Source organism: Crinia signifera, chromosome 7 (assembly GCF_055691185.1).
Source record: "Crinia signifera chromosome 7, ASM5569118v1, whole genome shotgun sequence".
Classification (NCBI taxonomy): domain Eukaryota; kingdom Metazoa; phylum Chordata; class Amphibia; order Anura; family Myobatrachidae; genus Crinia; species Crinia signifera.
This window is the reverse complement of record NC_139223.1, coordinates 170,536,647-170,561,898: the sequence shown is the minus strand read 5'-3', so window position 1 is coordinate 170,561,898 and position 25,252 is coordinate 170,536,647. Positions and strand designations below refer to the sequence as shown.

General features: G+C 47.6%; 1 protein-coding gene across 1 annotated transcript in view; it reads left to right on the top strand.

Annotated features, from left to right (window-relative positions):
• DPP10 (dipeptidyl peptidase like 10) overlaps positions 1 to 25,252 on the top strand; it is a 260,103-nt gene that overhangs the window by 86,602 nt on the left and 148,249 nt on the right. The window contains exon 3 of the mRNA XM_083154339.1: positions 11,994 to 12,089. Within this exon, the coding sequence (XP_083010465.1) occupies positions 11,994 to 12,089 (96 nt within the window). The remainder of the gene's footprint in view (positions 1 to 11,993; positions 12,090 to 25,252) is intronic.

The following is a 25,252-nucleotide window of genomic DNA, read 5'->3' as shown; positions in this document are numbered from 1 at the left end:
TTCCTTTTTTCAATTTTGTAAGTAAATAGTAGTACCATTTTGATATCCCCCCTCTATGCGTCTGAGAAGATAGATAGGATAATAGGTATTTAGGGAAGGATGGGCCCACTGATGCATTTTTAAAGGTAGTGGATAACCAATGGCGGACTTGGAGGTATTTGTAGAAATCTTGTTTGGGCAACCCAAACTGCGCCTGCAGAGTGGAGAATTGTAAAAGGGAGCTATCGAGGTACAGCTGTCTTAGGTACAAAATTCCTGCCTCAATCCAAGAGTCTAACTGTAAGTTGGGAATGAGCCTGGCTATGGATTTTATTGATAGTTCGGGGCCCGGCAGGGCGACATTAATGTCATCTGGTATAGATCTATACCAGACCGATAGGGTAGCTCTGATAGCTGCCCCCGGACCAGGCCATGTTGGGGATGCATGTGAAGGTACCCAGAGTAAGTCAGATAGAGGAATTTTTGAGGAGAAAGATCGTTCCATCATCACCCAAGGCTTAGGAGAGTGAACCTCAAACCAGTCTCTGGCCTGGCTGAGTATACACGCCATTTGATATCTCTCAATATCCGGGTAGGCGGTACCCCCCAAGTCCTTAGGCAGCGAGAGAACTCCCCTAGATATCCGGGGCCTAGAGCCCTTCCAGATATATTTAGAGAACAAAGTGTTAAATTTACATATTAAAGACTTGGAGGGAAGTCTAGGGATAGCCCTGAAAAGATACATAAGTTTAGGCAATAAGATCATCTTAGAGGCTGCAATCCTGCCCAGCCAAGAGATCTCATGGATGGACCATTCTAGAATTAATTTTTCAAAGGAGATTAGTAATGGTGTAAAATTACAGTCGGCTATGTTAATGTCTCTAGTCACATGTACCCCCAAATATTTGATTGACTTCGTTTGCCAGGCATAGCGGTATTTATCTTTTAATAGCGCAACTACTGCTGGGGGGATATTTAACGGGAGGGCTTCCGTCTTGGAAGTATTCAGTTTGTAAAAGGAGATCCTGGAGTTGTTACGATCCGCTTCCAGCGGATCGGTGTTATGTACCATTCACATTTTCTGTGTGTTCTCCCTGGGTTTATCTCAGCCTGTGTGTGTGTGTACTCGCTAGTGACATCCAGTGGTCAGCCTGGGCCATTGCAGGTTACTTTCAGTACTGTGTGTTCTGGACTCAGGTGTCTTGATTAGGCTCCTAGCCTGCAGTGCACACCTTCAGGCTATGTGTAATCAGCACCACATTGTGCTCTCTATATAAACCCTCTGGTTGTTCAGTCCCAGGCCGGTTATAGCTTGTACCTCAGGGTCTCAAGTGTTCCTGGTTCCTGCTTACCCACTGCTCCTGGTTCCTGTGTCCAGTCATCCTGCATCCTGTCATTGATTCCCAGCTGTGTCCTCCATCCAGTCTCCTGTTCTCCCGGTGTCCGTGTGTCGTCCTTTATCCGTCTCCCGGTCCCTGCAGCTCCTGTTGGTCTTTGTGGGATTCCTTCTCCAGATATTGATATCCCTCGGTTCCAGATAAGTTGGGAAGATTCCCCCTCTTTGTCTCCGTACTAATCATTTGCTTATTGTGTCAGCGTATAGTGTATTGTTACACCTGTCAGCGGTTCTTAGTGTGTCAGCATATCGTGTATTGTTACACCCGTCAGCAGTTCTTAGTGTGTCAGCATATCGTGTATTGTTACACCTGTCAGCAGTTCTTAGTGTGTCAGCATACTGTGTATGGTTACACCTGTTAAGCATTAGCACAGCGGGTTCCTGTTTAGAGTGCTATCCACTGGCACCCCTCTCCGCAGGGCAGGGTGGTTCTCGCCTCTTTGTTTGTAGATAGGTTTCCCCTTGTTCATCACTGGCCTTGGCGTGTGTGTTGTCCTAACATAAGACCAGGTGGCATCGAGGTGGGAGCCTGACTAACGGGCTCCCACGAACGCGGCTATTATTGGTGAAGCCTAGCACCCCGCACACACACGTCAACTCCATCTGGGTACAACGGAGTCAGGTTGGCGAGGCTGCCCTGGTCCTGTCTCTATCTCCTTCCAGCCAGTGTCACGTGGTGTCTCGCCAGACAGCGTGGCACAGGAGATCCTAACATTATAACCGGCCATACAGCACTCTGGAGCTGAGTTCTGCCCTCTCAGTCCAGAGATTTCTAGCCGTGTCAGCTTTTTGCCCGTGTCAGCTTTTTCTTGTGTCAGTTTTTTTCTTGCTGGTGTATAAACTTGCATGGCCATATCATGCAGGCCATGCAAGAGTCATTAGCGGCTCTAAATTTGGCATTCAATGCCGTAAAACCTGGGCAGTGGGAGATTTTGCAGCAGTCTCTTCTGCAGCTGCAAAGACTCATCACTGATATTTTTCTGATCCTCCCAGAGGTCACTGGGGTTTGTTCAGCCCCTAATGAGGCCCTGCCTAGGGAAGTATTAGGCAGCAAGTCCTCAGACCCAGAGGGTCAGGTAAAGCATAGAAGTTATCTACGACCGAAGCTTCCGTTAGAGGAGCGTCAGCGGCGTAGAAACCTTAACCTATGCTTATACTGTGGAGATTCTGGCCACTTCTTGCAGACGTGTGGCTTGCGTAATTCCGGTGGTGCCGTCAGGGTATCTCCTCTGGCCAGATCTGAGCAGGTTGTCAGATCTAAGCCTGTCTCCACTGTGGCAGAGGAGCTCTCTGCCGAGTCTCCCAGTAAAAGCACTCTGCCTTTTTCTACTGGTTCCAGTGCTGATGTTTTATTGACCAGGGAGTCAGAGTTGCAAACCCTTGAAGGGAAAACCCAGGTGGTTGACTCAGATACCGGGGGCCCGCTGAGCCAGTCTGATGCCGGGGGCCCGCCGAGCCGGTCTGATGCCGGTGGCCCGCCGAGCCGGTCTGATGCCGGTGGCCCGCCGAGCCGGTCAGAGGCCGGTGGCCCGCCGAGCCGGTCAGAGGCCGGTGGCCCGCCGAGCCGGTCAGAGGCCGGTGGCCCGCCGAGCCGGTCAGAGGCCGGTGGCCCGCCGAGCCGGTCAGAGGCCGGTGGCCCGCCGAGCCGGTCAGAGGCCGGGGGCCCGGAGGCCGCAGCCCCGAGTGGGGGCCCGGAGGCCGCAGCCCCGAGTGGGGGCCCGGAGGCCGCAGCCCCGAGTGGGGGCTCGGAGGCCGCAGCCCCGAGTGGGGGCCCGGAGGCCGCAGCCCCGAGTGGGGGCCCGGAGGCCGCAGCCCCAGAAGGGGTTCAAGTTGGGGTCACCCCAGAAGGGGTTCAAGTTGGGGTCACCCCAGAAGGGGTTCAAGTTGGGGTCACCCCAGAAGGGGTTCAAGTTGGGGTCACCCCAGAAGGGGTTCAAGTTGGGGTCACCCCAGAAGGGGTTCAAGTTGGGTGTCACCCCAGAAGGGGTTCAAGTTGGTGTCACCCCAGAAGGGGTTCAAGTTGGTGTCACCCCAGAAGGGGTTCAAGTTGGTGTCACCCCAGAAGGGGTTCAAGTTGGTGTCACCCCAGAAGGGGTTCAAGTTGGTGTCACCCCAGAAGGGGTTCAAGCCTGTGTCGCCCCAGAAGGGGTTCAAGCCTGTGTCGCCCCAGAAGGGGTTCAAGCCTGTGTCGCCCCAGAAGGGGTTCAAGCCTGTGTCGCCCCAGAGGGGGTTCAAGCCTGTGTCGCCCCAGAGGGGGTTCAAGCCTGTGTCGCCCCAGAGGGGGCTCAAGCCTGTGTCGCCCCAGAGGGGGTTCAAGCCTGTGTCGCCCCAGAGGGGGTTCAAGCCTGTGTCGCCCCAGAGGGGGTTCAAGCCTGTGTCGCCCCAGAGGGGGTTCAAGCCTGTGTCGCCCCAGAGGGGGTTCAAGCCTGTGTCGCCCCAGAGGGGGTTCAAGCCTGTGTCGCCCCAGAGGGGGTTCAAGCCTGTGTCGCCCCAGAGGGGGTTCAAGCCTGTGTCGCCCCAGAGGGGGTTCAAGCCTGTGTCGCCCCAGAGGGGGTTCAAGCCTGTGTCGCCCCAGAGGGGGTTCAAGCCTGTGTCGCCCCAGAGGGGGTTCAAGCCTGTGTCGCCCCAGAGGGGGTTCAAGCCTGTGTCGCCCCAGAGGGGGTTCAAGCCTGTGTCGCCCCAGAGGGGGTTCAAGCCTGTGTCGCCCCAGAGGGGGTTCAAGCCTGTGTCGCCCCAGAGGGGGTTCAAGTCTGTGTTGCCCCAGATGGGGACGCTGTCCATCTAATCCCTAAGAGGGATTCTGATTGTCCTGTCTCTGAACAGAGTTCCAGCCATGTCGGTAACATGGAGAGACCATCTGTTGGTCTTTTTGTTGTTGCCCAGCCAGAGTTTCACTATAGTGCTGCCCACTTAGAAGTGCATCACAGTGGTGATCAGCCAGAGACTCATCATAGTGCTGCCCAACCAGAAAGACCATCAGACTTGGAAGAGGTCATAACCTCTAAGGGGGTCCCTAAAGTCTCAGCCTCAAGGGCCATAATTCCAGCTATACAGTCCAGTCAGTTAGCGGATAATGAAGTTACTGTTGATGCTTTGAATGATATCTCTACATCTATAGTTTTTGATGGGGACCTAACCCAATTTGTTGCGCTCACTAAATTTTTTATCACTATTTTGGAGTCCAGACCATTTTTAGGTATCACTTCAGATAATGTGGTGCTCTATTTAATTTATTGCTTCAGAGGTGAACCTTTCAAATGGGCGTCCAAATTTATTGAATCTGAGGATCCCATTCTTAAGAATCTCCCAGCATTCAGTGATGCTGTATTGAAAAAATTTGGTCCCAATAAAAGTGGTTCACCTGCCTCTGGACTGACCATCTTCTCTGCAGAGACTCCATCATGCACAGGAAAGTCAGTACAAAAGTCCCAGCCCATAGCTATGGTCGCTGGGTGTGCTCGTTTTAACAGGAATGCCCCTGGAATCTTAGCTTTTACACCAGTGGAATCCAGGCTTGATTCTGTCTTGAATTCAGAGATCGATGGTTGTCCAGTGTCTTGTCCAGTGTCTACTCAATCTGTCAAGAGTCCTGCCTATGTTCAGTCTTGCGATACTACTTCTTCTCCAGTGCCAAATGTTACCAAGATTGAAACCATAATCCTTCCCTTAGATGCGGACTCCAACTCAGATTACAACTCTGAAATCGATGAAATGTCTTTAGTTGAGGGTACTGTTAGTTCAGACAATATTTTTGGTATTACTGTGTTTACTCCCAGGCAACCTGGGAAGAAGAAGAAGAAGAAGAAGAAGTCTTGTCGGAGACATTGAGTCTGTTTTTGTTCTTGGTTCCCCTTGATCAAGCTGGGGTGTCCGGAGTCCACCTTTTTTAGGGGGGGATACTGTTACGATCCGCTTCCAGCGGATCGGTGTTATGTACCATTCACATTTTCTGTGTGTTCTCCCTGGGTTTATCTCAGCCTGTGTGTGTGTGTACTCGCTAGTGACATCCAGTGGTCAGCCTGGGCCATTGCAGGTTACTTTCAGTACTGTGTGTTCTGGACTCAGGTGTCTTGATTAGGCTCCTAGCCTGCAGTGCACACCTTCAGGCTATGTGTAATCAGCACCACATTGTGCTCTCTATATAAACCCTCTGGTTGTTCAGTCCCAGGCCGGTTATAGCTTGTACCTCAGGGTCTCAAGTGTTCCTGGTTCCTGCTTACCCACTGCTCCTGGTTCCTGTGTCCAGTCATCCTGCATCCTGTCATTGATTCCCAGCTGTGTCCTCCATCCAGTCTCCTGTTCTCCCGGTGTCCGTGTGTCGTCCTTTATCCGTCTCCCGGTCCCTGCAGCTCCTGTTGGTCTTTGTGGGATTCCTTCTCCAGATATTGATATCCCTCGGTTCCAGATAAGTTGGGAAGATTCCCCCTCTTTGTCTCCGTACTAATCATTTGCTTATTGTGTCAGCGTATAGTGTATTGTTACACCTGTCAGCGGTTCTTAGTGTGTCAGCATATCGTGTATTGTTACACCCGTCAGCAGTTCTTAGTGTGTCAGCATATCGTGTATTGTTACACCCGTCAGCAGTTCTTAGTGTGTCAGCATACTGTGTATGGTTACACCTGTTAAGCATTAGCACAGCGGGTTCCTGTTTAGAGTGCTATCCACTGGCACCCCTCTCCGCAGGGCAGGGTGGTTCTCGCCTCTTTGTTTGTAGATAGGTTTCCCCTTGTTCATCACTGGCCTTGGCGTGTGTGTTGTCCTAACATAAGACCAGGTGGCATCGAGGTGGGAGCCTGACTAACGGGCTCCCACGAACGCGGCTATTATTGGTGAAGCCTAGCACCCCGCACACACACGTCAACTCCATCTGGGTACAACGGAGTCAGGTTGGCGAGGCTGCCCTGGTCCTGTCTCTATCTCCTTCCAGCCAGTGTCACGTGGTGTCTCGCCAGACAGCGTGGCACAGGAGATCCTAACAGGAGTATTCCTCGAGGATCATATGGAGAGCGGGAAGGGAGTTTTCAGGATCCAGTAGACATAGGAGTATGTCGTCTGCAAACATACATATTTTATGGGGGATTCCACTAATAATCGGTTCTTTAATCTGACTATTTGATCTAATTTTTTCAGCGAGGGGTTCTATGGCCAGCACGAAGATGAGTGGGGACAGGGGGCAACCCTGCCTAGTACCATTGGAAATTTGGAAACTAGAGGAAAGGCAACCATTTACAAACACCCTTGCGGAAGGGCATGAGTATAAAGCAAATATAGCATCCAGGAATCTACCGTTTATACCAAAACGTAACAGGACGTTCCTAAGGTAACCCCAGTGAAGCCTGTCGAACGCTTTCTCAGCGTCAAGAGAAAGCAGCAGTAGGGGGTTCTGATTGTAATCACAGTACTCTAAAATGTTGAAAACCCTTCTTGTGTTATCCGGGGCCTGTCTGCCCGGGACGAATCCCACCTGGTCTGCCGCAACAAGGGAGGGGAGTAAAGGTGCCAAACGATTAGCCACCAGCTTTGCGTACAATTTAAGGTCAGTGTTTAATAAGGCAATAGGGCGGAAATTCTGAACCGATGTAGAGGGTTTACCGGGTTTAGGGATCGCCACAATGCGTGCTTCAAGCATTTCCCTCGGGAATCCTTTGGATTCTGAGGCTTCGTTGAATACGTTAACTAATAAAGGGGCTAGTTCCGATTTGAAGCATTTATAAAAATTAGAAGGATAGCCGTCAGGGCCAGGGGCTTTATCGCTTGGTAACGAATCAATGGCAGCCTCTATTTCAGAGATGGACCAGGGGGAGCATAAGGACAGACAGACCTCGGAGTCCAGCTTCGGGAGATTAATACTATTCAAAAAAGCGTCAATGTCAGCTGTCGTTGGTTGAGGGGTGAGCACATCAGATTTAAGATTATATAGCTGCGAGTAGTACTCCGCAAAGGTGTCTGCAATACGGAAAGGGTCAACCACCCTAGCACCATGAGAATTATATAAAAGGCTGACTTTTGCCTTAGCCCTTTGACCCCTCAGTTTTCTAGCCAATAGGCGGCCTGCTTTATTCCCAAAGGTATAGAAGCGCTGATTCATTTTAGCTATATTCCTTTGCACTTCCTGCAGGGAGAACATGTTAACTTTGTCCCTAGCTTGAACCAGCAGTTTAAACAAAGCTCTGTCTAGGGGGTCTGCCTTATGGGCAGACTCCAATCTAGCTAATTCCTCTTCGGCCAAGAGTAGATCTCTTGCCTGGGCCTTTTTTAACCTGGATGCTGCTTGTATTGCGGAGCCACGTACAACCGCCTTAAGCGAGCACCAGTGGTTGAACACATTAGTGTCCTCCGGTAGGTTGGTGGAGACATATAAAGAGAGGGAGTCTTTAATGAATTTACGGGATTCGGGGTGAGATAGAGCCAGTTTGCCCAATTTCCATGGACCTGGGGGCAACCTATAGGAATTGTGATCCCAAGAAAACAGTATAGGGGAGTGGTCTGACCATGTAATGGGCAAAATGGCAATTTTCTGTAGAGAGGCTAATGACCATTTGTCGGTGAAAACCATATCTATCCTGGAGTACGTCTGGTGGGGATGTGAAAAGAATGTATAGTCGCGGACCCCTGGGTGTCTAACGCGCCATGCATCATGTAGGTCGTATTCACTGATAATCTGTCTAAATCTACGGGAGTGATCTATTACCTGAGGGCCTCTTCTTGAACCAAGTCGAGACCTGTCTACGGCGGGATCCCAAACCATGTTGAAATCCCCCATGATCAATAGAGCTCCCCTAGCATGTCTCTCTACTGATGCGCAAAGTTTCCTAAGAAACGCTACCTGTCTTGTATTTGGAGCGTAGCATGAGACCAGGGTGACCTCAACCCTGTCCAGTAGGCCCACTAGAATAATAAATCTTCCTTCTGGGTCAGAGTGCTGAGAGGTAACTGTAAATGAGCAGTTAGCAGATATCAATATTGCCACACCTGCTTTTTTAAGGGGACCGTTAGCCGTGTAACACTGGGGGAATCGATTATCAAAAAATTTGGGAGGTGACGTCTTCTTAAAGTGCGTTTCCTGTATCGCAACTATGTGTGCTTTCAGTTTGTGAAACGAAGCTAAAGCTACTTTACGTTTCTGGGGGGAATTCAGCCCTTTCACATTCAGTGAGACAATATTAACCATAATCCAGATCGAGGAAGGATGTTACCCTACTGGGATAGGGCTCAACACTGGAGTCACACTCACACACTGGGACCCAGGGGTAGGACAGGAGAGACAAACAGGATATAGTGAGGGGAAACCAGGAAAGAAGAAACAGAAAGACAGCGACTCTAAAGAGAGTCGTAGAGAGGCGCCATGGGCGAAGCGCCTCACCCAGGGTTCTAGGAGGGGGTAGCGACCGTCCACCCCCCAGCCACCCAAACACAGTGACAATATAAAGCATCAGTTGGACTGTAGTATAGTACTCGCCATACACAGGACCATTGATAAAGTATAGAAGAGAAATAAAGAATACAAAAAATATATAAAGTAGGGAGAAGACACGTTATGGAGACACTTACATCTCTACAGCTTATATTGTGAGTGACTACGAAACCATGCATCTATACTCCCAATCCCACCGCCCTTAGCGATCCAGCTGCACGCATCGCGGCGCCCCACTGCAACCCAAAGACCAATCATTTCGTAGCACTGATAGGTGCACCAGGATGCGCCCAGGGGGAACATACAACACACACTTATAATAAAGTGGGAGCAAAAATGTGTCAATCAACCTAGAAGTAAACTATCCTAATATCTAAGAACTGGTATAGCAATATACAAAGAAACATTACTGGTATGTGTAATATCCTCAGAGCAGTAGAAAAAAAATACAAGGAAATATAATCCTAACAGGATCAGATAAACAACAACATGTATATGGCACCTCACTTACGGGGCACTACTCCGCCGTCGACCAGTCCTGCTGGAGCCGGCGGTTCGGAGATGCCTCCGGAGGAGGGTTCGAAATGTTCCATTTTTGGAGGATTTTCAAACCCTCATCAGGTGAGGAGATGGAGATGGTGGACCCCTCACGTGTGATCAGCAAACGGGTGGGGAAGCCCCAGCGATAAAGGATATTAGCCTTCCTTAGAGCTGCGGTTATAGGATGTAGGGCACGTCGTTTGGCAAGAGTCGCTTGTGACAAGTCACCAAACAACTGGTATGGTCTCAGAGCATCGGCAGTCTCAGAAGAAGGTCTAGCAGCCTTCAATAGCGCTTCTTTGATGTGGAAAAAGTGTACCCTCATAAGGACATCTCCTTCAGGGGCATTCCTAGCCTTCGGCAGCCTGTGGATCCGGTCCAGGAGTAAATCTGAGGACGAGGCCGAAGGTAGGAGTTTTTTAAAGATGTCCATTGCCACGTCATGAAGGCTGCTGTTAGAAACATTGTCGGGGATACCCCTTAGCTTAAGATTGTTCCTGCGGGAACGATCCTCCATGTCCGCCAGTTTATCCCGCAACAATGCGACCTCTTCCTCCAAGGAAGCATGCGAATCGATCAGGTCATTGTGGGAGGCAACCACCTCTCCCATTTTCGACTCCCAGCGTGTCTGTGCGTTCTCCCAAGTCATCTATGGATCGCTGGCACGATTGGAGGGAAGTGCGAATCTCGGCAGAAACCTCGTCTTTCATCTGCGTCAGCAGGGTTTTCAGAGTGCCAACTGTCAGGGCTTCATCGTCAGGAATCTCCCTCCGGGCAGGGGTCCCCGAAGGGGGGGACGGGACAGGAGCAGGAGCAGACATCCGCGGGGGAGGGGTCGAAGTTGAGGTAGAGGGCGGAACGCCTCCGGAGGTAGAGGATCTAAGCGATGGCTTGAAGAAGGCTACTTGTGACACCGTTTTAGATACTTTGCTCTTTCGAGGTCGCATAGCGGCGAGATTTTAAATCGCCCTCCAGGAAATAAAGCAATAGAAGCGTGAGGAGTCAATGAAGATATTACATAAACAGCACTGTCAGTATGGATCCCTATACATTGGAATCAATCCATCCAAGTAATCAATTTGGCTGAGGGGTGTAGAGAAGGTGATTACTGCATATGGCAATGGCACATTTTGTCCTGAAACAGGAAAGATCCACCGGAATGAAGCTTTGGGATGGAGGCCTGGCCGTGGGCAGCAGGGGAGCCAATCTCTCCTCCCCACATGAGGCTCTAGGGGGGCAGAGGGCTGTTCAGCAGATCAGGTGGGGTCCCCTTATTCCCTGGTGCCCAGCTGCAGGAGACTGACCTTCACTGATGATTTCAGGGCTGTACAGTGTTGAGGGCAGCAGCTGTATATAGTGGTGTACACCACTGGGACCCCGAACGCTCAGCTTCCCCAGCACACTCAGGGTGTATAGGTGCTGTGCAGGTCAGCCCCAGGCTCACAGTATAACAGGCACAGCGTCAGAGGCAGATCCCCCTAGACAAGATGGCCGCCGTCTGCAGGGAGAGGGTGAATCCCGGGTTCCAGCGCCGATTCCCCAGCTCCTGGGCATCAGAGGGTAATGAGGGCAGGCTGGGTGGGCAGAGCGGCAGGGCTGGGTCTGTCTTGGGGAAAAATCTGCTTGATTGCGGTAGTTCGCGGTCGCGCGCCGGCCCTGGAGCTCCAATTCCGGGTGCGGCTAGAAATTGAGGCCGCGGCTTGAGGCCGGAGCTAGGCCGCAACCTGCAGGGACTGATTTCTCAGTCCCCCGGCTCCGCAGCTCGCTCCCGCCGGTACCGGAGGGTCCCCGCCGGGCAGTAGGACACTTGAGAGGCGGCAGGTATAGATAGGGTATGCCAAAATGTACTTTTTGAGCACAGGAGCAGGAGCTCTTTAGAAAAGCGTCCTGCTTCTCTCCTGTCTAGGTCACGCCCCCAATCCAAGGCACTATTAAGAAATATCTCATATATTTAATTGAATCTGATTGTATTGATTAAATGGGGAAACAGTATGTTCTAGGAAGGTTATCAGTGGAGTGTGGCTGCTGCGCTCTATTCAGATTATTTAATAGATATTTACATCCTGTTATGTTATGGCACAAACATACTGTAGATTGGCATTTGTGTTTTTGTTTAGGTGTGTTTATTTCATGGCTGCCGCTTCTGTGTGTGTGTGTGTGTGTGTGTGTGTGGGGGGGGGGGGGGGGGGTGATGTAGGAAATAGGGAGCGGGTAAGAGGCGGAACTGTAGACGTGGTTACTTGTGAAACCTTGCAAAGGCCATCTGTGTTGGTCACTGTATCTCCTGCCAAATTCTCCCAAACAACGATCTTTAGGTAACTGGAAGAAGACTTAACTGAACGATCCCCCATCTTCGTTGTGACCTCTGATTAGTCCTACTGTGAGTCATAATTACAGGTGACAAGGACAACCCAGCATTTTTATTCATAGCCCCTGACCATGCCGGGATATTTGGTTAAATGACGCATCAGTGTGGAAGCCCCTTCCCTTCTCATAGGCTCTGTGTCCCTCATTTACGCCGGTGTCGTCGTCCAACACCGGTGTGTATCTTTGTCATGATTAATAAAGACATTAGATCTTTAATTGACATCAAACTGAGCTTTTGTTGACAGCTTGAATATGAAATATTCCATTATTAATATACATATATGTTTTCTTTTCCAGATGAAACGTCAAACTCATCAGACACAATGCTCACCTTGGAGGATCTTTTCAGAAAAGAGTTTTCCATCCAAAATCCAGAACCCAGGTGGATCAACGGTAGGTCCTCCAAGACGGGGCAAAATCTAAACATTGAGACGATTGTCTGTTCCATCAGCGACGATTTTGCTGATGATTGTTGAATACATTATTTGTAGCCGTTCTGGACGGCCTGCGGTTTGTATATTTATTATATATTGTTTGATACACCGCTCTACAAAACCTTAAACGGGTTCTCAAGACTCAACGTCTTCATCACAACTGATGATCTCTTTAGGTTGGAGCCTGATTCTTATGTTTGTATAAAGCAGCAGAGTTATCGGTATGTTTGCAGGCACAGCGCAAACTTGTAGTATATATAAACATGTCATATGTCGATGAATAATGGGAGCTCCCAGTGGTGTTTGTCATCTGTGGGTTTGTGGCCTTTTTCCGTTGACGGTATACCAGAGCTTGGTCAGGTCAACAGTTAACCAGCCTCTATCGGCTGTGTTTCTGATTGGTAACGGGGGATCCCACAGATATTCAAGATAATCTGCTACAGTCTCCTGTGCATACATCCAAGGGATACTTAACCCTTTGAGTGCCGAGTGAATTTGTCATAATTGGTGTGAAAATTGCCAAGCAAACCTTGTTATTCATCATAATGGCCTGTAATGTTACCTTATATAGGAAATTTTTGGACACAACTTTTTTTATTTAAATTTATATAACAAATGTGAACGACGCTGGCATTTATAGCAGGTATTTTGCACATATCTCACAGAGATGTCGGCACTCAATGGGTTAATATCTGTGGGTGTGCCCCCCCCACAAACATCCAATTTCCTGCAAATATTCCATGAGAAATAGGCCCCTTACCCCATAGTTGTCAGCACCCTGATCCCACATGAAACGCGTCGTCTGCCTTCAGCACTGGTGACCACTTCCTCACGATTTTGTTCACGATGCAGTAAGTCGACTGACACAAGCAAAATATCTACAAGGAAAAAGGCCAGCGTGCATTGTTCACCTTTTCTTTATGTCAATGTTAACACCTGGCCACGTAGACCACAATTAGTGTAGTGTGTACCCTCACTTAGCTCGCTTCAGGCCTAGGGGTAGATTCTCTAAACTAAAAATGTTGTTATCTGGGTTTTTACCACATTTTGGGATGCTCTAAACATCCCCCACCGGGTTACTGCGACGGGGGGCATCGCCAGAAAAATCTGTTGATGCTCCATAGAGGCCTATGGGCTTCTACCGTAGCTTCACAGTGCTGTGCTGCCCGGACCTGTGACCTCCTCCTCCCTGCACTATGATCCTCTTCCGGGTGCAGGGAGGAGGAGAGCCCGGCGCAGCAGCAGCGCCGGGTAAGGGAGGGAGGGGGGAGCCGCCGGGACCTGCCATCATCCATCGCCATGTCGAACGTTTGTTAATTTTGGCCTACTGCATGTTGACATATGATCAAGATACACTCATAAATAGCTCTGGTATTATCCTAGAGATTGCTAGCTCTTGTGCATGGCGCCTTCTTACCGCTTTGAGGCCTTTATTCAGATCTGATCTCAGTACAAATTTGTTCTTAAAATGGGCAAAACCATGTGCACTGCAGGTGGGGCAGATTTAACATGTGCATAGAGAGTTAGATTTGTGTGATTTTTTTTTTTTCTATGCAGGATAAATACTGGCTGCGTTATTTTTTACACTGCAATTTAGATTTCAGTTTCAACGCACCCCACCCAAATGTAACTCTCTCTGCACATGTTACATCTGCCCCCAGGGCCAGATTATAATGGAGGCGCAAGGGGTCAGTGCCCCTGGGACCCCCTCTAGCTATGGGCCCCCTGTGGTTGTCATTTTTTTTTTTTAAAAAGACAATGTTTAAGTTATGTTTTTTTTTTTTTGCTAAATGTTTTGTGCATGGGTGGGGTAGTGCTGCAGCTTCACCTATCTGCCAATGTGACAATGATTTATGGTGCTGAGCATCGGGAGGCAAGGCACACTGATTGCACAAGTGTGCAGTGCTTTTCTGGGAGTTGACTAAGTCCCATGACACTTTGCACCAGAGGACAGAGGCTGAGAAGTTTGTGCTGAGCTCTGATTGGTGGAGCTCATTACATACTTCTCAGGTCCATGGAGAACAGCAGCAGCAGCTTAGTCATAGGAGGGTTTTTAATCAGAGGCAGCACTAGGACTGTGAGGTCTCCTCCAGAGTAAGGGGCAGAGGGACAAACACAGGCTTTTCATGTGGTGTGTGTATATATATATATATATATATATATATATATATATATATATATATATATATATATGGTGTCTATTATTATTCCGAGTGCCGCCAACCCCCTGTCTATATATATATATATATATATATATATATATATATATATATATATATATATATATATATATATATATATCCCCTGCAGGTAACCATTGACCAAGTTTATTCTGCCTTTACTCTATGTTTTGACAGTATAATATTCGGCCATGCAGTGTGCGGCCAGTAATGACAAGTGCAAGGGGGCCCCCCGCTCTAAAGTACCCCGGGCCCCCCAAAGGCTTAATCTGCCACTGTCTGCCCCACCTACAGTGCAGCATGGTTTTGCCTATTTTGAGAACAAATTTGTACTGCGATCAGATCTGAATAGGGGCCTGTGTGCTAACAGCCGCTCTTCTCCTACTGCTGTGATCAGCACGGCGCACCCTGCTGATGTAGGAATCAATGTTAATAAGAATAACTCCCGGAATGGTAATACTATGCATGTTACCTGGTAACACTGGATTCCTGCCACTTGTGTCACTGATAAATGTGCGTGCATTACGCTTTGTTCCAGAATCTCCTCCTTTGTCACATTAATTCAGTCGCTGACAGTTTTGGTTCCCACTAATAATTGCACATTATAATCGTCATTGTTCTTCGTATGTTGTTTCGCGATCTTTGTTGCTTGGAGAATATTGTGTGTTATTGTCACGTAGATGCCGCATCTTTGCCATCCGTTCCCTGGCCGGAAAATCCGCCTCTGCGCCCATACGTAATTATGAACTGGTTTTATCTTTCCCTTGAAATGCAGAATGGAGGTAAATGGAGGGACTCTGAGAGAGCGAGATTACAGAATATTACACAGAGTCCTCTGTTTTATGTTGGATAAAAGGCAAGTTCTAATGGTGGAGAGAACACTCTCTTCCTATCTGTACTTGGCAGGTGCCCTAATTGAAGTTGTAATTAGCAGTCGTGTTCTCAAAGCCGCCAGTTTCTCCGTTACACGTATGATACGAGCTGTTCCCTGCATCAGTAATAACACGGCAATAACATGTTTATTCTGCAGAATCTGTCATTATCTGCTCCATTCCCTGACATTTTTTTATTAGTACATAAGGAAAATCCAGAAATCATGTTTATTAACACTGGGATATTGAGCGAATGGATTTGTACACCCTAACCCAGGGGTCTTCAACCCATGGCCCGCGGGCCACAAGTGGCCCGCTGAGTTGTTTTGAGTGGCCCGCCACCTGTCATTGCCATGTAAAAAAAACCCTTCCGCGCTAGTCTCCTTTGCACGTGGGACACGCCAGAGGTGAATCATGGTGTGTGGCATAATGTGTAATGGGCATCATGGTGTGTGGCATAATGTGTAATGGGCATTACGGATAAACAGTGTATATTGATTTAAGTAGCCTGTCATTGTTTGGGCTTGATTTGTGAGGCGTACTAGGTCACTGTGTGGGCCTTCATGTTTATATGTCACTGTGCGGCCTTTAGCCATCCAACTTAAGCGAGGAAAGACAACAACCATTCCTGCTGTAACCAATGTCTGGTCATGCAGGTTGCAAAAGTGAGATGTCAGGTAATGGTTTTCCTGCTAGTTCACACTCTTATAATTAGACAATGCCCCTTAGAATTAGGACACACCTTTTTGGGGCGCGCAATTTCTTCAATATATTATGTATGGGGGAGCTGCATTTTTTTTCTGTTCGCACTGGGACCCTAATTGTCTAGAAATAGCCCTGGTGCTGACTATATTTTGGAGGTGGGGTTTATGTGTATGGGCAGCTGTGCCAACTATGTATGCGGGGGCTGTGCTGTCTATCTATTAAGGGCTGTGCTTTATGGGGACTGTGATGTCTGTCTAGGAAGAGCTGTGCTAAATACCGCAGTAGAGATTAGTGGCCCTCGGGCTTCGTTGAATTTTTTAATGTGGCCCACACTGTCGTAAAGGTTGAAGACCCCTGCCCTAACCTATTTGATGCCCTAGGCAAAATTTTGTCTGGTGCCCCCTAGAACTGCGCTAGATTCACCTCTGACTCAGCATCCCTCTCACAACACAGCATCGATTAGCACAGATCACAGCAGCCAGCATCACCCATCACCCATAGCAATCCTGTGCCGGCAAGATCATTGCCCCCCCCACACATGCCCCCTTTTTTAAATAGCAAAAATGCACACCTACTGTACATCGAGTACCGCAAAGAGGGGTATTTTTGTTTCTGGGAAGGGGCTTAGCCATACAACAATACCCCCAATTCAAATTATGCAAGTAGTACAGCCCTATTATCATTATGTCACACGACAGTGTCCCTTATACACATTACATCACATAGTCATGCCCCATATTCACATTACATTTAGTCACACTACATTTATTCATGTTACACCACATCTATCAAGAAGTTTACTTATACTGTAGCCCCCATGGTTATACAACCTGGGACCCATGATAGTGCAGGGGAGTGTCAGAGTTTGATTGTGGGTCCCGCTGGCTATCACTAGGAAGAGTGGGAAGAGTGGGGCGAGGCACTAGTGGGGCTGAGATGAATGCCTTATTACTGAGGCAGTATGGTGGTGTGAAGTGGACAGGCCAAATGAATCATCATGGCCACAGCGCAACCCACAGCGCAAATGAATCATCATGGCCACACCTACTGCTATCTAATGCTGAGATTTCCATGGGGGTGAGGTTCCGATGACGCAACTCAGAGCTAATCGCATCATCGGCTGCCCGGTCCGCCCACTTCACTCAGTAAGTGGGTGGCTGGGTGGCAGGTGGTTCCGTGAGATTTGCCTACACCCCAAGGGGGCCTGGGAAGTGCCACATGGTTTCTGGAAGCTTCCCGGCCATTTCGGGAGAGCACGTTTTATGCTAATGCCAGCAGAGGCTGCACCTGGCCCCTCCTCTCTTCACACACCGCTGGTATGTGCTTAGGAGTTTATAGGGATTCTGTGTCTCTGATACATGTAACATCATCCGAAGTGTTAATAATCCCCCCTCCATGGGCCCTGTTTAATGTCACGTTCTCTGAGTTTCCTGGAAATCTGAATAATCCCTGAGAATGATTCGCCGCCATGAATTATATGTCGCCGTCTGATATTTTGTTATGGAAATGTTTACCAAAAAGATGAGACTGTATAAATAACCAGCAAAGGAAGGTCTGTGATTTGCATAGACACCGAACGTAACTGTAGATTAATGACCCCGGAGAGAGGAATCATCGGAGCGAGGGGGAGATGTACTAAGCCTTGGAGAGACCGGTTAGCTTCTAACTGCCATGTTACAACCTGTGCTTGAAAAATGACAGTTAGGAGCAGCAAGTTATATGATGTGCATCATTCATTGAGGCGTAGAGATGGTTTGTCTCAGGAACGTGTAATGGGAGTGACGTGGTCGCATCACTAAAGACGCACAAGGCTCTACTACAGCGAGTTCGGACGCTGACAGTAGGGATGGTCATCGATGATTCGATATCATCGATGGTTCATGGCCGATGTTGAATACTTTTGCCATCGATGGGGGATGGTTTCCCTCCATCGATGGAATAGCAAAACAATGTTTTGCTCTTTTTTTCTTCAAAGTGACGGGACACGGAGCATAGCTCCGCCCCCCGACACCCACAAAGCCCCACCCCCGTGTTTTGATTGGCCCACTGGCCAATCAATCAAAAACAATGGATGACCATCGATATGTAAAAATATCTATGGTCATCCATTGCATAGTTTAGCACTATCGATGGCTAGTTGCAGAATTGCCATCGATGGCAATGGCAACAATGGCCATCCCTAGCTGACAGTGCTTGCCCATTTGGTTGGACTTATTCATACCAGGTGCATTTTTTGCGTAACGTGGCATTTGCATAAAGGGCGATAATCGTACAGTTGCTCTTCCCTGTGTGCAAAATGAGTGATGATGCTGATGTTCGGCAGCCACTACCGATTGGCTGACCATGCCTTGGTCTAGCAGTACCACTGGTCCAGCTAATGCCATCTATTTGCATATTTATTGGAGATTTACAATCAGTCAATGGCACAAAGCCAATTCCCATTTGATCTTCCAAAATGGAATTTAACGGATGTCTGGTTGTAATTAAAATAAATTTGTACTTGAATTCAAACGCAAACACAACAGTAAATTGTATTTTGCGCAGTAAATGCGGCGTCGCTATTCGGTAATAAATGGCGTTACTGACGCGGATCAGCATTGTTGCCAGTGCGTGCATGTGGCGCAGAAAGGGAATTCTGTCTGGGGTAGGCTAGTGGCACAACTAAATCAGGACAGTGTGAGGCTGAATACAGGACAGGTGCTCACAACAGCATTTTATATTGGTCTTGTAGATCTGATTGGGTACTCCCTTCACTCTGCTAGGGAAACCCTGTTATTATGTCACATACAGATAATATATCAAACCTGCTAAAGAGTGGCTTCTAGCTATAATTTATCAAGTACAGTCTATAAAAGGATTGGTTGCTAATGGCAACTCCAGCTGTAATACTGGGGAGTACGGAGTTTGCAGAACATTTCCCAGTGCAGTGACACTGTTATGATGGATGCAGCCTCCATAAAATCTGCAAATGATACATTATTATATTAGATGATATATATGATTATTAGGCTATATGTTCTCGGCTGTACCGCCCAGTGGATGAGCTTGTTATACATTTAGTAGCATGTCGTGCATTAAAGTGTCATTTTTTTTTGATACAGCATTCCTCCTGCAAGAAGGATATTATGTAAGATCTGTAGGGGCCCGGGGGCCAAAATTAATATACAGTATACATCGGATCTGGGAATACTGTAGAGCCATCTAGTGAAAAACAGATGGAGCAGCTCTCATAGCATTGCCAACTGCCGTGTTCTGCCATCTGACACAAGGGGTGCCGGACAGGGTCCCGACATTCGGGATTCTGACTATCAAACATTTACCGATGTCAGGATTCTGACTATCAAAACACAGACAGCCGGGTTCCCGACGGCCACCTGCTATTTTCCCTCGTGCGGATCCACGACCCCCATAGAGGGAGATTAGAATAGGTCGCTCGCGTAGTGAGCCACCGTACCTGCAGCGTGGCGAGCGCAGCGAGCCCGCACGGGGCTTAGTTGCACTCACCATGCTGTCTGGGTCCGGCCAGTCGGGATCCCGATGTCGGGCTAATGACTGTCGGGATCCCGACTGTCGGACCCCTGTACCACACCCGTGCACGAGACGCTTGCGCGCCCCGGTCTGTCAGGGGCCCGCAGCTTCTCCATTGCCGCCCGCATCCCCCCGCAGCCACCATTAACCCTGCCCGTCTCCTTGGAAACTACCTTTGACCGCTCATTGGCCCTTATTCTGATCGGTGCGGATATTCCCGCATTCTTACGGAGCGGTCCGCACGCCACGGTGTTCTGCCGCGTGCGGCCATCGTCCGTAGAAACGCCCACGGGTCCTCCGCATTCGGACGGACTCACTCTTTAAGAACAGGGCGTGTTTACGGACGACATACAAACCATGCGTGTGCGGGAGAAACACTCCGATTCTGCACGGTATTACAGAGTATTACAGAGTATGCTCGGGAATACCGCATCCGAACGGGAGCCAAGCGGTGCTACCGCACGTAAGCGGAGTATTTACGCCAAACAACCCACTATTATGTATCTTCTGCAATACATCACATGACCCACTTATTCAATTACCTATCCTCATAAAAAACTTCTTATTTGGAATTGGAATCAATTAGATGCCAATATATCCTTACAAGCATGCCTAACACATGCATTGCACACATTAACCCTTACAGCAATTGAAGTGCAATGGTTTCAATTAAAGCACTGACAAGCGTCCTATTAGTGAGTAATGAGTAAAGGAGTCGATTCTATTGGGTTCAGGTGTTAATGCTTGTAGTCATTAGGCGTACGTTCGCCTACCGCATGAACGAGTGGTGTCCGCAAAGCAATAGTACACTTGTGGACACCGCACATTTCTGCCCTTTTTGATCGCGTGCATTCGGAGTGGTATCCGAATGTACGCCCCCCAACATAAGTGTACTCCCCCGTGTCCGCCCATGTTTCCGCCCCGTTTTGCCCACTTTGAAACTACGCCCATGTGTCATTCCGCATGACGCCCATAATACGCCCATATTTCCCGACTGATTGCGGGGAACAGTTTTGGACGGGATTTGGCCGAACAGGTACGGAGTCAAGGCGTGGCACATGCGCGTTGCGTTCTCCACGCATGCGCAGACGCCGTAAAGACGCGATCCGAAAGTATGCGGTAAAGTACGCGTCAATCAGAATAAGGGCCTTTGTTTGGACACTATAAAAGTAGCGATCCCTGGGCTGGATCGGTCACTTCTTCACTGCTTTTCCCCTCCATCCTGACTGGGCTAAGTTCTATTAGAACCTAGCGAGCTCGACCGGACTGCGCTGCGCATTTAGATGAGACGGTAAACGGTTGCATTCCTTTTGTTTTATTCCTATAGTTATGGCTGATTGTATTTTGTATCTGTTTCTTTTCCCCCTAGTAGTGTAAGCATACTGTATTTAGTATTGTTAATTCAACTGTTATCTTGTGTTATACTGTGTTCTTTCTGTAACCCCCTGCTGTCCGCTAGGGACTAAATACATTATTTGGAGACTCTATCTCCTTACTTTTGAGTTAAACCCTTGCCTTGACTTTTATTTGCATTTAGCGACTAAGGTGTAATACGGACATTGTAAGCTTGCGAGCAGGGCCCTCCTACATTTTGACTGTCTGTAATTACCCTGTTTTGTTGTATCACTGTCTGCTATTGTAAAGCGCAACGGAATATGCTGCGCTATATAAGAAACTGTTAATAAATAAATAAATAATTGTCCTTAAAAGGTGTACACAGTTTGGGTACTAAGTACTGCGAAAGGATACTAAATTATAAGTATCGGTCCAGCGTGTATAATACACGAGAAAGGTTTGCTACGCTTTGTTCGCACGTAGCTAGGAGTAAAGGTATTATTGTTCATCTGGTTATATTTATATCGGTATTGATAGTATATAACAGAGAGACGTGTACGGTATATAGCAGAGATACGTGTACGGTATATAGCAGAGATATGTGTACGGTATATAACAGAGATACGTGTATGGTATATAGCAGAGATACGTGTACGGTATATAGCAGAGATACGTGTACGGTATATAGCATATATATATATGTGTGTATGGTATATAGCAGAGATACGTGTACGGTATATAGAAGATAAACGTGTACGGTATATAGCAGAGATATGTGTACGGTATATAGCAGAGATACGTGTACGGTATATAGCAGAGATATGTGTACGGTATATAGTAGAGATCCGTGTACGGTATATAGAAGAGATACGTGTGTGGTATATAGCAGACATACAGGTACGGTATATAGCAGAGATACGTGTACGGTATAAAGCAGAGATACGTGTACGGTATATAACAGAGTTACATGTACGGTATATAACAGAGATACGTGTACGGTATATAGCAGAGATACGTGTACGGTATGTAGCAGAGATACATGTACGGTATATAGCAGAGATACGTGTACGGTATATATCAGAGATACGTGTACGGTATATAGCAGAGATACGTGTACGGTATAAAGCAGAGATACGTGTACGGTATATAACAGAGATACGTGTACAGTATATAACAGAGATACGTGTACGGTATATAACAGAGATACGTGTACGATATATAACAGAGATACGTGTACGGTATATAACAGAGATACGTGTGCGGTATAAAGCAGAGATACGTGTACGGTATAAAGCAGAGATACGTGTACAGTATACAGCAGAGATATGTGTACGGTATACAGCAGAGATATGTGTACGGTATATAGCAGAGATACGTGTACGGTATACAGCAGAGATACGTGTACGGTATATAACGGAGATACGTGTACGGTATATAGCATATATATGTGTATGGTATATAGCAGAGATACGTGTACGGTATAAAGCAGAGATACGTGTACGGTATATAACAGAGATACGTGTACGGTATATAACGGAGATATGTGTACGGTATATAACAGAGATACGTGTACGGTATATAACGGAGATACGTGTACGGTATATAGCATATATATGTGTATGGTATATAGCAGAGATACGTGTACGGTATAAAGCAGAGATACGTGTACGGTATATAACAGAGATACGTGTATGGTATATAACAGAGATACGTGTACGGTATATAACAGAGATACGTGTACGGTATATAACAGAGATACGTGTACGGTATATAACAGAGATACGTGTACGGTATATAACAGAGATACGTGTGCGGTATAAAGCAGAGATACGTGTACGGTATAAAGCAGAGATACGTGTACGGTATAAAGCAGAGATACGTGTACGGTATACAGCAGAGATACGTGTACGGTATACAGCAGAGATATGTGTACGGTATATAGCAGAGATATGTGTACGGTATATAGCAGAGATACGTGTACGGTATACAGCAGAGATACGTGTACGGTATAAAGCAGAAAACAAAATAGTTGCCTAAACCGTTGAACACAGGAGCAGATCGTTCCTCTACGTGTGCTGGGAATGATAATTTGTCTCACACACATTGGTTTGTTTCCAAGACGAGAGAAAAGTCTCCTTTGTATGTGAAGACCAGATACTGAATTGATTCACAACTGAAATGTGAAATACTGTAGCGGAACTAGCGCAGCCGCCATGCAGGGAGGATACGGCAGACAATATCTCTCCTCACGAGGTCACTTCTTAGAAAACATCACGCTGACCGCCTGTCTACGCTTGCGTCTATTATAGGCCATCGGGAAGAAGGTTACATATTGTGCTGAGCTAATTGGGGGTAAACATTTTGTGTGGCTGGAACTTTCCCTGCCTTGATGAAAGTAAAAGACGACACCGCCGTAGATATACAATGCCGCAACCTCTCGTCAGGTCGTCTGCCTGTGACAAAGAGTGCTTTGATCTTGTGCTTTCGCCCTACCACAGTGTAATGTTACAGACACACACAATAGATAGACATTTATAAAGGCATCTGTTGTGTTCTCACAATAACACATTCTAAGGGTGTTCCTAATCAGTAACAAGCAAAATCCCATTAATAAAGCCCCAAATGTGTTATTGTCCAGGTATTATCGGGACCATTGTTAGAAGGTTTTCTTGCAACCCCTGATGAAGTCCGTAAAGATGAAACGCGTTGGGTCTATTGGAAAACATATCTAGGATCATTCAGAGACATCTAACAAATTCCTAACAAATCCTAAAAACCTTTTTCATGTCGACCTAATGCTAGTTTCGATTCAATTACCATGTCGACTGAATGCATGTCTACCTATTTCCTGTGTTGACGTAGTGACAGTTGACCTAAAGAGGTCGATGTAATGACTGCCGACCGAAGTTCTGTTGACCCTATGACCCATGCCCTCGATCAGCCACCGGACTCGGATGTCATTTAATCCCACCCCAGGGATCTGCCTTGTTTACTGACACTGCTCTTTGGGAAATCCCCTCACCTTTGGTAAAACATTTCTCTTATCGAATAATAACTACAGTAGCTCAACACAGGTTACGGCAATTATAACTGAAGAGTTTCCTGGAGCATTTTGTCCTTGTAAGACCATGCTGCCCTGCAGAGGGGACTTGGGGCAGGTATATAATGTGCAGAGAAAGTTAGATTTGGGGTGGGGGTGTCCAAGCTAAAATCTAAATTGCAGTGTAATAATGGACATTGGTGTGGTTACTATCGATGGTTACATACCATCGATAGCAATATGACAAGTGGCCATCAATGACTACCAACTATGCAACAGACGATCATCCCTGTTCTTTAACTGGTTGTCCCAGTGCAGGCTTATTTGATCAGAATCCCAGGCTTTGTCTTTTTCCTTTCAAAGCTTGTGCAATTCGTGTGGGTCTGCGAGAACTATTTCCATTTCGTTCACAAATTCAATAATTGATTAAGGTGCACCACTCAGTAAGTGAGCAGCTTCTATTAAATTAAACCAGTAAGTGCTTATGCGGCTAATTGGTTATTAAACTTTCAAGTCAAAGAATCTTTCAACCCACAATGTGATTTCATTTTCATCTCTATGAATAATCCAGTTCACACTTCTCCGAGACCTAGACTCAGAAACCACATACATTAACCCGCTGTACAGTGCGTCACCGTATGGCCAGGAGAGATGGGATATTGCTGGAAGGGAATTCTCTCGAAACTACAACGGCAATCTCTTAGATGGCGAGGGTGAAAACCGCCTTCAGAAAGGTTTGGGATTACCACGGGAGGCCACTGATTTGTAAAGCGGTAATTATAGTAATTATATGCAAATGTCTTTCGCGAATGTGGAAGGTTGCTGGAAAATGTGCAAATTTACACCATTTTCTAAACGATATGTCTAGATTGCTTAGAAATGAAGCGCGGATCGCTCCGTGTGTATGCCCCGAGGTACGGCAATGCGTGATCCCGTGTGTCGGCATCGCCTTACTAGATATTGACTACATGTAGTGAAGATCTTGTCAAACCAACGGCCTGTGCGTCAGATCGCCCATACACATATCGCTACGGAGGGAAGTCTAATGCGGGTCTCTCCTAGGGATGGCCATCGGCACATCCCCCATCCATGGCTTCTAGAGCAGGAACCATCGATGGCTATAAACCATTCTACCTCACACCCTCGATGGTTCCTGCCATCGCTTAGCTGCGCATGCACAGAGCAATGGGAGGGGTCGCTGCGGGCAGCCTGCCCGGCAGGGATCCGTGCGCATGCGCAGAAGAAACTTTAGCCATCAATCCAGTTCAAGCTTCTTTTGCGCATGCGCACATTTCCCGGCGGGGCGGGCCGCCTGCAGCGACGCCACTGGACGCAATGACGCTGGGCACGCAGTGCGCATGCACCCAAAACTTTTACCATCGGAAGCCATCCATCGATGGCATATAACTATTCGACCATCCACTATCGATGCCCAAAACATCGAGCACTAGGTCCCAACCAT